The sequence below is a fragment of the Arachis hypogaea genome, chromosome 4 (assembly GCF_003086295.3).
Source record: "Arachis hypogaea cultivar Tifrunner chromosome 4, arahy.Tifrunner.gnm2.J5K5, whole genome shotgun sequence".
Classification (NCBI taxonomy): domain Eukaryota; kingdom Viridiplantae; phylum Streptophyta; class Magnoliopsida; order Fabales; family Fabaceae; genus Arachis; species Arachis hypogaea.
This window is the reverse complement of record NC_092039.1, coordinates 10614645-10627758: the sequence shown is the minus strand read 5'-3', so window position 1 is coordinate 10627758 and position 13114 is coordinate 10614645. Positions and strand designations below refer to the sequence as shown.

General features: G+C 32.1%; 1 protein-coding gene across 1 annotated transcript; it reads left to right on the top strand.

The window, feature by feature from the left end:
* Positions 1-4502: 4502 nt before the first annotated feature.
* On the top strand, positions 4503-8645 carry LOC112796239 (probable WRKY transcription factor 14). The gene is made up of 3 exons (XM_025838607.3): positions 4503-5607; positions 6260-6400; positions 6899-8645. Exons 1-3 carry the CDS (start codon positions 4955-4957, stop codon positions 7575-7577), a joined length of 1473 nt encoding a protein of 490 aa, XP_025694392.1. The 5' UTR covers positions 4503-4954; the 3' UTR covers positions 7578-8645.
* Positions 8646-13114: the final 4469 nt, after the last annotated feature.

The following is a 13114-nucleotide window of genomic DNA, read 5'->3' as shown; positions in this document are numbered from 1 at the left end:
ATTTAATTTCTCTTCTAATAAAAGTTTGATTATTATAAATACGTTTCAAAATTTTTGCATAAATTTGTAGTAGTAAATCATAATGAGAAATAGTAAATAAGTATTTTTGTGATTAAATTTTAACTAAATTTCTAAACAAATTACTGGTTTTATTTTTTTAATAATAGAAGTATAAAAGTTTTATGAAATACACAAACTTTTTATAAATAAATAAAAAAATTTAACAAAAATACTTTTTTTTAAATATATAAATTATTAAATAAAAACACAGAAATTTTATATATATAACAAAATATAAAGAAGTAAAAAAAAGTTGTTGAAAACGAAAAAATACAACAATAACATAATTCTTTAATCTATCTCAGTTTTTGTAATTTTTTAAGACACTTAATTAAATAAAATTTAGTTAAATAATAACTTATACACTTCACACTATTCAATTATACACTATAAAACATACGTGTAATATAATTTTACAATGTGGCATATACGTATTAGTAATATTATAGGATTAATATAAATTAAAATTACTGATGATAAATTTTTTCTCTGAAATTAAAAAAATGATGCGAATAATGAGCATGCTGTCTTAGTGTGTAGCTTTGCTTTAGGAAATATAGATGATCTTTATTTAATTGTGAAAATTCAGGTACAGTCGACTTCACGTACAATCAACTTTACGTAAAATTGATAGTTAAAAACCGTTAGATAATTTGACTAAATTTTTATTTAACGGTTCTCAACTATAATTTCATGTAAAGTCGGTTGCACTTAAATTTCTACTTTATTGGATATTTCTTTTTCATCTAAATCTATTACATAAAGGGAAATGATTAGACACGTGTAATTAGATGTGTTTTAATGTATGCTAAAAGTTGGCATGTACAATGAATGTATATAGCTAGCTATAGGATAATATGATATCAATATCAATATCAATATTTTGAAAAAATAAAAGTTTGGAAAAGTTTTTACCCGAAAGAATTATTGACAGTAGTTTTCACATGTCCCTTCAAATTCATAGACTTCATACCTAACATAAGACAGGCATTATCAAATATCTAATCTAATGTGGTATATATAGGGCCACATATTTAATTCTTTTTTTATAGAGAAAATACGTTCACATTATTGAAATTCATTATTATTAATTATTTTTTACGTATATATATGGCACATGTGCCATCAATCTTTTCCTATATATAGGGCCAGAGTTAAATTACTTTTTTTGTGGTTAAAAAGATTCAAACTTTAGTCAGATAGTGTGTGATGGAATATATATGGTCCTGTTTACCTAATTTTGGTATACCAAATTAAACAACACTACTAAGTGTCCATAAGACCTTCAATAAAGTTCCAATTCATAACTGTTTCATTCTATCTTCACTCCCATCAAAACCCTGTTACATTCTCCCATCATTTGTTTTTTGCTTTCAACACCACGTTAATTACCATAAACATCTTCCTCATCAACCTCGTAAAGTTATAATGCAATTATATATTAGTAATCACAATTTCTAAATAGCATTAATTATTTTTTAAAAATATTTAGTAAAAAAATTAACCAAAAAAATTACAATTTATTTTATTTAGTATTAATTAATTATTAACAATTAATAAATATAGAATAAGCTAAATTATTCTGGCTGATTTTTTTCTATCTAATATTATCGATTATTTTCAATGTCAAATGAAAACAGAAATATTTAATAATAAAAAAAAATTAATCAAAAATAGTTTAAAATTATTTTATTTAGTCTTTATTAATTCTAACAATAATAAATATTAAATAAGACAAATTTTGATTTTTTTATTTCTTTAACATTATTATCGTTATTAAAATAAAAAGGAATAATATTAAACATGATACATGAAATTAATTAAGTAACAATAATAACTTATCTCAAACAGAACATTGATTATACTGGTAAACATAGCAATAAGTTGTGAGATATTAATGCAAATTAAACATCACAGAATTAAAGAGCCGCATTTTCTCTAATAGAACCAATTATTTTTTATTTTTATTTATTTATTTATTTATAACCAAAGATAGGAAGACTCAAACCCGCGACCTTTTAGGTGAGTATGGGAAGACTATGCCATTTGAGTTATAACTCATTGGTATAAAACTATTTAATTTAGTTTCAACATAAAAGACCAATGTAATTTTAGTCCATACTCTAAACTAACCTTATACAGGGTTCATTTGTTTAAGCTTTCATAGAGAAATCAGTACTTTTATTTAAAGAAAATAACAAGTTATTTTATTTTTGGAGTTATTTCTTTATACTTTTAAAAAATGTAGAAGTAAAAAATAAACAATTTTCTGTGTTTTTTGAGAAACATGTTGAAACCTGTTTCTGGTAGCTGTCACAACTAACATAACTAACAAATCAACTAATAACACAGAACTAATTTTAGTTTGTCCGTAATTAATTTGAGAAAGCTAGGTGGGTGTAGAAAGAGATTTTCGTTAGTGTATCTATCAACTAATGATCTTGAATAGGAATGTGTTGAACACAATGCAGTCTCTAGCTAACAATGGACTGATTTAAGACAAAATATTTTGACTTGTTATGAAAAACTGGATAAGCAGTCATAAGAGTATTGTGGTTTGATTATCATAGAAAATTACAAATTTGATTATATATATACAGGGCATGTATTCTTATCTCAAGAGAACAAGTTTTAGAATTACATTATCTCCATTGTGGACAAGATATATGAATTTGTCAATTATCTTTACCTGTATTTATTACATTCTAACATAAATATAACTTTTCATATCATCTTTAGGTCCGTATACCTATTATTATTATTATTATTATTATTATTATTATTTAAAAACGCTAATATGCAAAATACTCTCTTTTGGACTATTGGTTAACTCATCATGTAGGCACAACACCTCCTCTACTTGACGTACACATACATCTATCTCTCACACTCACTTGAACATGGCTTTTAAAGCCACTTTTTACATTCTGATTGTTTTGATCATTTAATATATTTTTAGGATGTTCACATAGATCGGATTGATTCGGATTTGGAATAAAATGATAATTAAATTTATTAAATTTTAATTAGTTTGGATTAGTTCGAAGTTGAGCGCTTTTTAAATAAATTTAAATCGATTAAATCCGGATTAAATTAGTTCAGATAATTAGGTATCTGATTGAAAATAAAAATAATATAAAATTTGAAAAAAATTAAAAAAATTTCTCTATAATAATAATAATAATAATAATAATAATAATAATAATAATAAAAGCACTCTATATCATCAATTTAAATTTATATAACTATCATAGTTTGAAGGATTTTTGGGTTAAGAAATAAAGATGTGTATATATTATTGAATTTTATTTATTTTTTAATTAATATTAAACTAATTGGATAATTAAGTTAGTTCAAATTTTGTGATTCCAAAACTAATACCTAAACCAATTAAAATTCGATTTAATTGAGTCTGACTCGATTGTACTCAATTATCCATAAAGTCTAGAATCAATATAACGGAGTTGGATCAATTTTAAACAGATAATCAAATTATCTATATTCGTAAATACTTCTTCTTTTAATTTTATTTTTGAAGATTTTTTGTTCACTATTCTTCATCGGACCACCATTATACTAATCTCACTTACCGTCTTTTGCATATAATGTGAAGTTTATGTAATAAATTTTTGCTCTGTCAACAAATTATTAAATTTTAAGTTTTAAATTTTGATTAAAGGTTAGATATTACTGATATTATAAATGATTTTTTTAAAGATTAAATTATTAAATATTAAATATACAGAAATAATTATGTATCTAACAACTAGAGCATTTACACAAAATCTACTTTTAAAAGTTTTCACGGAAAAAATATTATCTGGAGGGAAAAAAAATACCCTAAATTTTGTAATAGGTGGTCCTTGTTTGGGTTGAAAAAGAGAAAACTGAATTTGTATATATGAAATTGTTGGAAGAGGTGTGGAAATTTTGAGATAGTGGTATGGTTATGTGAATATATTGATTTATTTATAATTAAAGAAGGAAAAACCCTTACATATAGCTAGTTACATATATGCCAAAAGATGCATGAGTGGCATGTTCAAAAACATTCTTTTCTTTATGGAAAGATAGAAAGAGAGAAAGAAATGAGAGTGAGGAGGTGATTGAATGGGTCGAAACGTTTCTCCGAGAAATGCGGCTACTTGCCGCCTCTTTTGTTTCTTGTCAATTGTTTCATGGAAATGACCATTCTACAACCCCTTTCTTCTTTTTCATTAAGTAAACATATATAATCATTATTAACAAACACAGTGGCACAATTTGACCCTTGGATCCTGCTTCTTCTTATATCTATCTCTTACCTCTACACTTGTGTCTTTTTTATAAACTGTCATCATTATAGTATTATTTGTGAAATTGGACGGAAGCTAAGAGTAAGATGGAGGTTAATTAAATGAAATAATATTTAAAGGAACCAATAAGCTTGCCTTGCTTACACTTGTGTTTAGTTTATTAGTATTATACTAATACACAGAGGTACCCATTTGTTTGTTGTTTAGTTTTAAAAATGGGTTCTCTTTCTCTCTCTCTGCTCAAGTTGCGTGTGTGGGAGTGGGATGGAGGTGTTTATGTGTGAAAAGTCAGCGTCTTCTCTCTCTTGTTCTTCTTCGTATAAACCTCCTCATATCCTCTTTTGTTTGAGAATCGAGAAAAGAAAGAAAGGTGTATCTGTATAAAGCTACTGTAATTTAATTTGCTTTTTCGTGCTTCTTAATAGCCATAATAACTCTCCCCACAAAAACACTCTAATCCTATATATTCATAACCCCGTAACGGCGTAACCAACTGAATTACTCAATATTCTTGCATGCTTCAATTCTTCACGTCTTCCACATGACAACAGAATAGAAGCACTTCGTTCTTCATTGTTAACGGAGAAGGTGGAAAAAGCATGTGCAGCAGTAGCGTCAGGGCACCAATGGAGAATAATAATAATTACAAGCATCAGGGTGATTTAACCGATATACTCCGTGGAGGACCATACGGCGGTGCTGCCACTGCTTCCGATGAACCGCCCTCTTCATATCACTGGCAACAGCAACTTGAAAACGATACCACCGCCTGCTACTTTGGGGATCCATTTTCAACCATGAGAGATCCTTTCCTTCACCAGCTCCACATCCCTCCTACTTCTTCCTCCTCTTACTTCGAAGAACCACCGCTACCACCGCCACCGCTGCCGCCGCCGCCTACCTTGCCTACTCCATGTTATAACAGTTATGGTGGTGCACACCTTCAACATGACATGAGATCTTCCTCCTCCTCTTCTTCTTCCTCTTCTTCTTCAATTAGCTGCAACAACATATTCTCGAACATGATTCAGATCTCTCCCAGCACTAATAACACTTCTTCTTCTTGTTCCTCTTCGTCTTCTTCAAAATTAGCCATCTCTTCCTCTTCTTCTTCTCCTCCTTCTATGCTCTCAAATGTTAACGCCATGGTCAATGCAACATCAATCCCCTCCAACAAGCAAGATTGCCATCTTCTCGACAACGCTTCCGCACTTCAGATCTCATCTCCGCGCAATCCCGCTCTTAAGCGCAGGTATTCTTCCTTGTTCTTCTTATGATGAATTTTGTGAAACCAAAAAGAAAAAAAAAAGCATACAAATTAATTAATTATTATTATTATTCGGGAACTCGAGAATTAAATTTTTAATTTTAATTCTGATGTAGTATATATAATTTTGGGGCCGGGTGTTACTGTAGAGAAAATAGGGTTTGGCATGAGTTAGGTACTTGTTGAATTCATTCATTTAAGTGTATTTTTCTTTTCCTTATGTTTTCCAAATTTGTTTCCGTTGACTGCACACACACACAGACTCCGCTTCAATTAGTTTGGTTTGGAGGGAGATTCAATTGTTTCTTTGTTTCTTTGTTTCGTAGGGTTTAATCCACCTGAAAAGGTACAGTTACCTGCGCTATAGCTATGCAAAAACTGAGCTTTCAAGCAGTTAATTGTTTCGACCAGCTACTTTTCTTTTCCCACCTGAAATGTCCTATTCATTTCATCGTCATCCACCATCATACGGACAAAAACTTAACCCCCTTGCTTGCTCTTCAATTTTCAAAAATAATAATATTTTTGAGATCTTACTTGATATGCCATGTAAATGTTACACTATATAATATGTATAACATAAAGTAATTAAATTAAATTAATTGAGTTAAATTAAATGTATGTGTTGTATGTGCAGGAAGAATCAGGCGAAAAAGGTGGTGTGTATTCCTGCACCAGCAGCTGCAAACAGCAGACAAACTGGAGAGGTTGTTCCTTCAGATTTGTGGGCTTGGAGGAAATACGGTCAGAAACCTATCAAAGGTTCACCTTATCCAAGGTAACTACTTCATTCACATTCTTAATTTCTTTTTCTTTACCTCCTTATTAATTACAATAACATCCATCAAATATTAATTAAAAAGTAAAAACACGCTAGCTAGATGCAACAATTAATAATGTACACGTATTACTATCAATATGTGTATGTGTTCTTATAGTAAGTTATATAATATTGCTGACCTATAACTGAAATCATCAATTTCTTGCAGTGTACTACTGTGTCTCTTCCATGTTTCTTGACCATTCAACACTCTCACACCTTCGAGGTTTTAAAAAACACAACCACATACTATTCAACAAGCTTCAGTTAATTTCTTTAGCAACCCAAAGTTAAAAGCAATATCTCCTTTTAATTATTATTGATTGAAGAAATGACATTGTCAATTTATCAAAGTTATACACTTTGATTATTGTTGGTGATAGAGAGGTTAAATTTGTGTTTCTTAAGATGAATAAGGCTGTGACATTAATTATTATTTATTTTTATTATTATTAGGGGATATTATAGATGCAGCAGCTCAAAGGGTTGTTCAGCAAGGAAACAAGTAGAGAGGAGCAGAACAGACCCAAACATGCTTGTTATTACTTACACTTCAGAGCATAATCATCCATGGCCTACTCAGAGAAACGCTCTTGCTGGTTCAACAAGGTCTCAGCCATCCAAGAACAACACCAATGCTAATATTGCTTCTTCAAAGAATTCAGAAACCTCAAAGGTTTCTGGTAATAATAACAAGCCAAAGGAGGAGAATAATAATCAGCAGCATGAGAGAGGCAACAACAACAGTCAAGGAGGGAGTGCTTCAGTAGTGAAGGAAGAGATGGATCATCATCATCATAGCAATCATGATCTTGAGCTTGAGTTGGATAATGATGAAGAATTCAGTGATGGACTTTCATACAAGCCATCAATGATTGAAGAGGGTAGTAATAACAATAACCAATCTTCTGAGGATTTCTTTGCAGATTTGGGAGAAATTGAAGCTGATCCATTGAACCTGTTGTTCAGTAGTCATCAAGGTTTCAATGCAGGTGGTGGTGGTGGTGGTGGTGGTGATAATCAAAGGGAATCCAAGGCCTTAGATCCATTCAATCTCTTTGATAATTGGTCTTCAGGAGACACTAATAACAACAACTCATCATTTGAAGAACCTAATAATAAGGGAAGGTTATAACAAAGACCTTCAAAATCACATGAAAAAAGCACCCTCTAGTAGTTAATTACATTGTGGTGCAATATCATCATTATTGAAGGTCATGTTATATATACACCTCTCTTATGTTATGGTTTTCTTTAAACTGATTCATTTTTCTAGTACTAGTCAATTATGTATTTATTATTTTATTATTATACAATAAAGTGTATTTTTTGTTGAAAACGAAAAAATTGCACTTTATTAAATAAAATAATGAATACATAATCATCTTCTAATTGATCATCAGTGTTGTCTTTGAAATGGGTCATGCGGCCTATGGAAGAAGATTTGATGATTTGAGAGAGAGATTTTCAAACCTTTTTCTTTTCTTGTTATTTACCAGAACAACAACAGTTACAAGAGAGTGAAAATGAAAAGGAAAAAAGAGAGAGAAAGAGTGCTGGTTGATTGGAAGCAAAACCAAAGGAGTGCCCACATTCCTTTTGGGAATATTGGTGGATGGGACAGAAAGCTGAGGAACAGAAGGTTTGAACAGTTGATGGCAAGTACAGTCACTTATATATGAATTGTATTGTGTATGTGAGAGACATGATTCGAAAGCTCAGTGATGAGGATGGAGTAGTAGATTAGATTGATGATAAAAAGGAGGATTCATCTTTTCAAATTTCAAGTAGTGATGGCCACAATTATCTGAACCCTCCATAGCTTCTTCACTTTCCTCTCATGTCTCAAAGAAAAGAGTGGAGTTCGGAGATGATCATCAACAATTTGATCAAAGAAGACAAAAGCATATAATATAATATAAATAGGGTTAATTAAAGTTATATATTATATTTTTTATAGTATAATATAAAGCTTGACTTTTCATATCAGTCATCTTCTACTAATCTAGGGATGTGTGACATAAGGGTGGGAAAATGCATGCTTTGGTTCCTCGGCTTTCTGTTTTTCTTTTATTATCCACCAACTTGTGTTCCTTGTTTTCAATTTATTATTAATTTCTTTCTTACATTGCTAGTTAACTTGATTACTGCTTATTATTATTGTTTCATATATACTATTACAAGAAAAATTGTTTATTTTGTATATTCATGTACGTGGACCTTCTTAATTATTGTTATGATTTTAGATAACAAGGTTCCAGCAAAACGAGGTTGGCAATTAATCATTTTGCATGTGCATGATCCCTTGTTTCTGAATTTAATATTTTAGGGTCCTCGATCAGTTTAAATAATTATAATATACTACTATTAAGTTTGGATGATTGTAATGCATAACATATATAAAAATCATATAACAGCTAGCGAGGAACCTGCATCTTCCTTAGTATTAATTTTATGCCTCATGATTTGTAATTTGTCAATGCTTATGAGATAGAACAGAACTTTACTAATTAATGCAAATGTTTGTAATAAATTACTGGATTATTTAATTTACTAATTATTTTGGCAACTGTCACAATAAATTTCAGCGTTTCTTTTTTAATTAAAATTTCAAAATATTCAGTTAAGAATTGCTGGTGAAGAGATAAAACTGTTTTGGCACATAGATTAAAGATTTGCATTATTTTTCTACAGTTGTGAGGGTGAATTATTATTACTTTTTTCCGGGAACAGCAGTGATGTATATGATCCTATTTAGAAATGAGACACCCTTTCTATTGTAAATGAACTTTAATACTGTATGTACCAAAAACTGTAATAAAATTTTGTAGTATAACATAAGCATTTATTGACACAATGTACATCTACACATTATTCTTGTTCACACACACACATGACCATAAATAATTGTTGGAAATTTCGATAGCCAACAAGTTAAGGAATGTCATCCTATATTATTGTCCTCAAGTTCTTTGATGGTTAAAATTTTTATTTTTCTCCCTAGTAAAAAAATTTAAACTTGAGACCTTATTGAAAGGACGAATAACAACTATTTTTTAACTAAGTATTGCACGTACTTAAGAAAAAATGAAAATTAAACTTGCGAATAAATGTAAGAACTAACTTTGAATTGGTCAATATTAGTTTGTTAACTTTCTATTATTGTTAAATTATTTTTTTATCCTCATTTTTGAAAAGTTTAGGATTTATGGATTAGAATTTAGATGTTATAATTTAGGATTTAAAATTTAAACAAAAAATAATTTAAAAATATTGAGTGATGTTAACAAAAAAACAAAATTGGTTTTTAGTTAAACTAAAAAATTATATATATATATAATTGACACACTTGTTGACTTCAAAAATTATTAAACATACACTTGTCTTTTACAAATTAATTACCATATATAGCTCTATCAAAATAATTATTTTGGTTATTCCTAAGAACCTACTTATTTTTCTATATTTGTGATAATATAACATGAGCCTATTTACAGAAGAAATTATTATTGGATATTTAAACATAAACATTCTTCATGCAATTGCAATATATAGACACATGTGCATGTTAATGTCAAATGCATTATATGATTATTAGCGGTTATATGGTGAAGGTGGTACTCTATATATCTTGTTGTTGGGAAAACTCAACACAGGTTTAAACCAAGAACCTGTCTAACAGCGGAAGCACAAAAAAAAATAATTTTCCCACAACTTGTGCAATTAAATGGGCAACACCAAAGATACTCCAAGCAGCAAATATAATGGCAAAAAATTAAATAATCAGACACCAGAATTTTAACGTGGGAAAACCCCCAAAAGAGGGACAAAAAACCCACGGGACCTAGTCCAGAAAAATCTTCCACTATCAGAATAATGGGTACACAAACAGTCTTCCTGGTGACACTAGGGCATCTCAACAATCAACAAAATACATCACCAAAGCTGGTGGAATCAACATAAACCCTCCACAAAAGTGGGTATCTCAAATCAGGCAAAAGAGAAGGCAATACAACTAACAAGTTATATCCTAATGTTCATCTCTACACCAGGAATAACATACTAAAATTTCATAAGAAATGGAGCAAGTTTACCAAGTCAATGTGATCAAGGTTGGCATGCTCTTTTCCCCCAAATTTTCTCTTCTCTTCGACGCCGCTCTCTGTTTCTTTCTTCTTCTTTCAAAATGAAAGATCCAACTCACTCTCTCTCTCACACCGTGGCTTAGCCACTTTCTTTCTTTCTTTATTTTTTTTTTGTTTTAATATGTGTGTGGGCCCCACTTGAGATTGGGGACCCACCAACAAATCTCCCCCTCACCAACTCAAGTGGGGATAGGCTGCTCCACCAAGCCCGCCTTCTCTTTGCAGGAATCAAACTTCACTGCAGGTAAACTCTTAGTCATCATATCTGAACCATTATCATCAGTATGGATCTTCTCAAGTGCATATGACTTCATCTCAAGCGCTTGACGTATCCAATGATACCTCACCTCTATGTGCTTCGATCTAGAATGAAACGTCGGATTCTTGCTAAGATGGATAGCACTCTGACTGTCACAAAATAACACAAACTTCTCTTGATTGATGCCTAACTCTTGTAGGAATTTCTTCATCCACAAGAGTTCCTTAGAAGCTTCAACAACAGCAATGTATTCTGCCTCTGTAGTAGACAAAGCAACACATTTCTGAAGTCGAGATTGCCACAACACAGCTCCCCCTGCAAAAGTCATCATATAACCAGAAGTAGACTTCCTTGAATCAAGATCCCCAGCCATATCTGCATCTGTGTAACCATCCAACACAGGTTGGCCACTCCCAAAGCACAAACAAACTCTGGAAGTACCATTAAGGTATCTGAGAATCCACTTCACTGCTTGCCAGTGTTCCTTGCCAGGATTAGAGAGAAACCGACTAACAACTCCAACTGCATGAGCAATATCCGGCCTGGTGCAAACCATAGCATACATCAAACTGCCAACTGCAGATGCATATGGAATCTTCTTCATTTCCGCTTTCTCTTTCTCACTTGTAGGACATTGCTGCGAACTCAACTTGAAATGACTAGCAAGTGGAGTACTAACAGGTTTGGAATTACTCATGCTAAACCTCTCTAAAACCTTCTCAATGTACTTCTGCTGTGATAACCACAGTTTCCCATTCTTCCTGTCACGAGTGATACTCATGCCAAGGATTTTCTTTGCAGGACCCAAATCCTTCATAGCAAAGGATCTGTTCAAGTCTTTCTTAAGACTTTCAATCTTCTTAGTGTCATGACCAACAATCAACATGTCATCAACATAAAGCAAGAGAATTATAAAATCACCATCAGAGAATTTCTTAACATACACACAATGATCAGAAGAAGTCTTACTGTACCCATGACCTTCCATGAAGGAATCAAACTTCGTGTACCACTGCCTTGGCGCTTGCTTCAGCCCATATAAGCTCTTCTTCAACTTGCATACAAGATGCTCCTTTCCTTTAACCTCGAAACCCTCTGGTTGCTCCATATAAATTTCTTTATCTATGTCACCGTGAAGGAATGCAGTCTTCACATCAAGCTGCTCAACCTCTAAATTCAAGCTAGCCGCCAATCCAAGCACAACTCGAATAGAGGACATCTTCACAACTGGAGAGAAAATCTCCTCAAAATCAATACCTTTCTTTTGCTCAAAGCCTTTCACAACCAATCGAGCTTTGTACCTTGGCCGTGAGACACTTTCATCCGCTTTCAATTTGAACACCCATTTATTCTTGAATGCTCTCTTACCCTTCGGCAACTTCACCAATTCAAAAGTATGATTCTCATGCAAGGATTTCATTTCTTCTTGCATAGCCTTCAACCAATCTTCCTTATGCTCATCAGACATAGCTTCTTGGTAGCTCTCTGGCTCCCCAGTCTCAGTGTTCATCACATACTCATGAGGAGAGTATTTCTGAGAAGGATGACGCTCTCTAGTAGATCTTCTCAATTCAGGCTCAACTGGTGGTTCAGGTGGAACTTCAACATCTGGCACCTCAGGTTGAGGTGTAGGTTCATCATGCAAATCATCACCATCATTATCAACTTGTACATCTCCCCCATCAACAGGAGGTCTAGTGGAAGGACCAGGTTCATCATCAACAGAACGTCTAACAGTTACTGTTGGCTTATCTGTCTTCTCAAGATCTTCAATAGTTTGGTCTTCAAGAAAAATCACATCTCGGCTTCTAATTATCTTCTTGCTCACCGGATCCCATAATCTGTAACCAAAGTCTTCATGACCATAACCCATGAAGATACACTGCTTTGACTTCCCATCAAGTTTAGACCTTTCATCTCTTGGAATGTGAACAAAAGCTCTGCAACCAAACACTCTCAAGTGACTATAGGAGACATCTTTCCCTCTCCAAACTTTCTCTGGAACATCACCATTAAGTGGAACTGAAGGAGAAAGGTTGATCAAATCTACTGCAGTTCTCATTGCTTCACCCCAAAAGGATTTAGGCAACTTTGCATGAGAGAGCATACACCTGACTCTATCATTGATAGTGCGATTCATTCTCTCTGCAACTCCATTATGTTGAGGAGTCTTAGGAACCGTCTTCTCAAGCTTGATCCCATGTCCTTTACAATACTCTTCAAATGGACCCCTGTATTCACCACCATTATCTGCTCGAACACATTTTA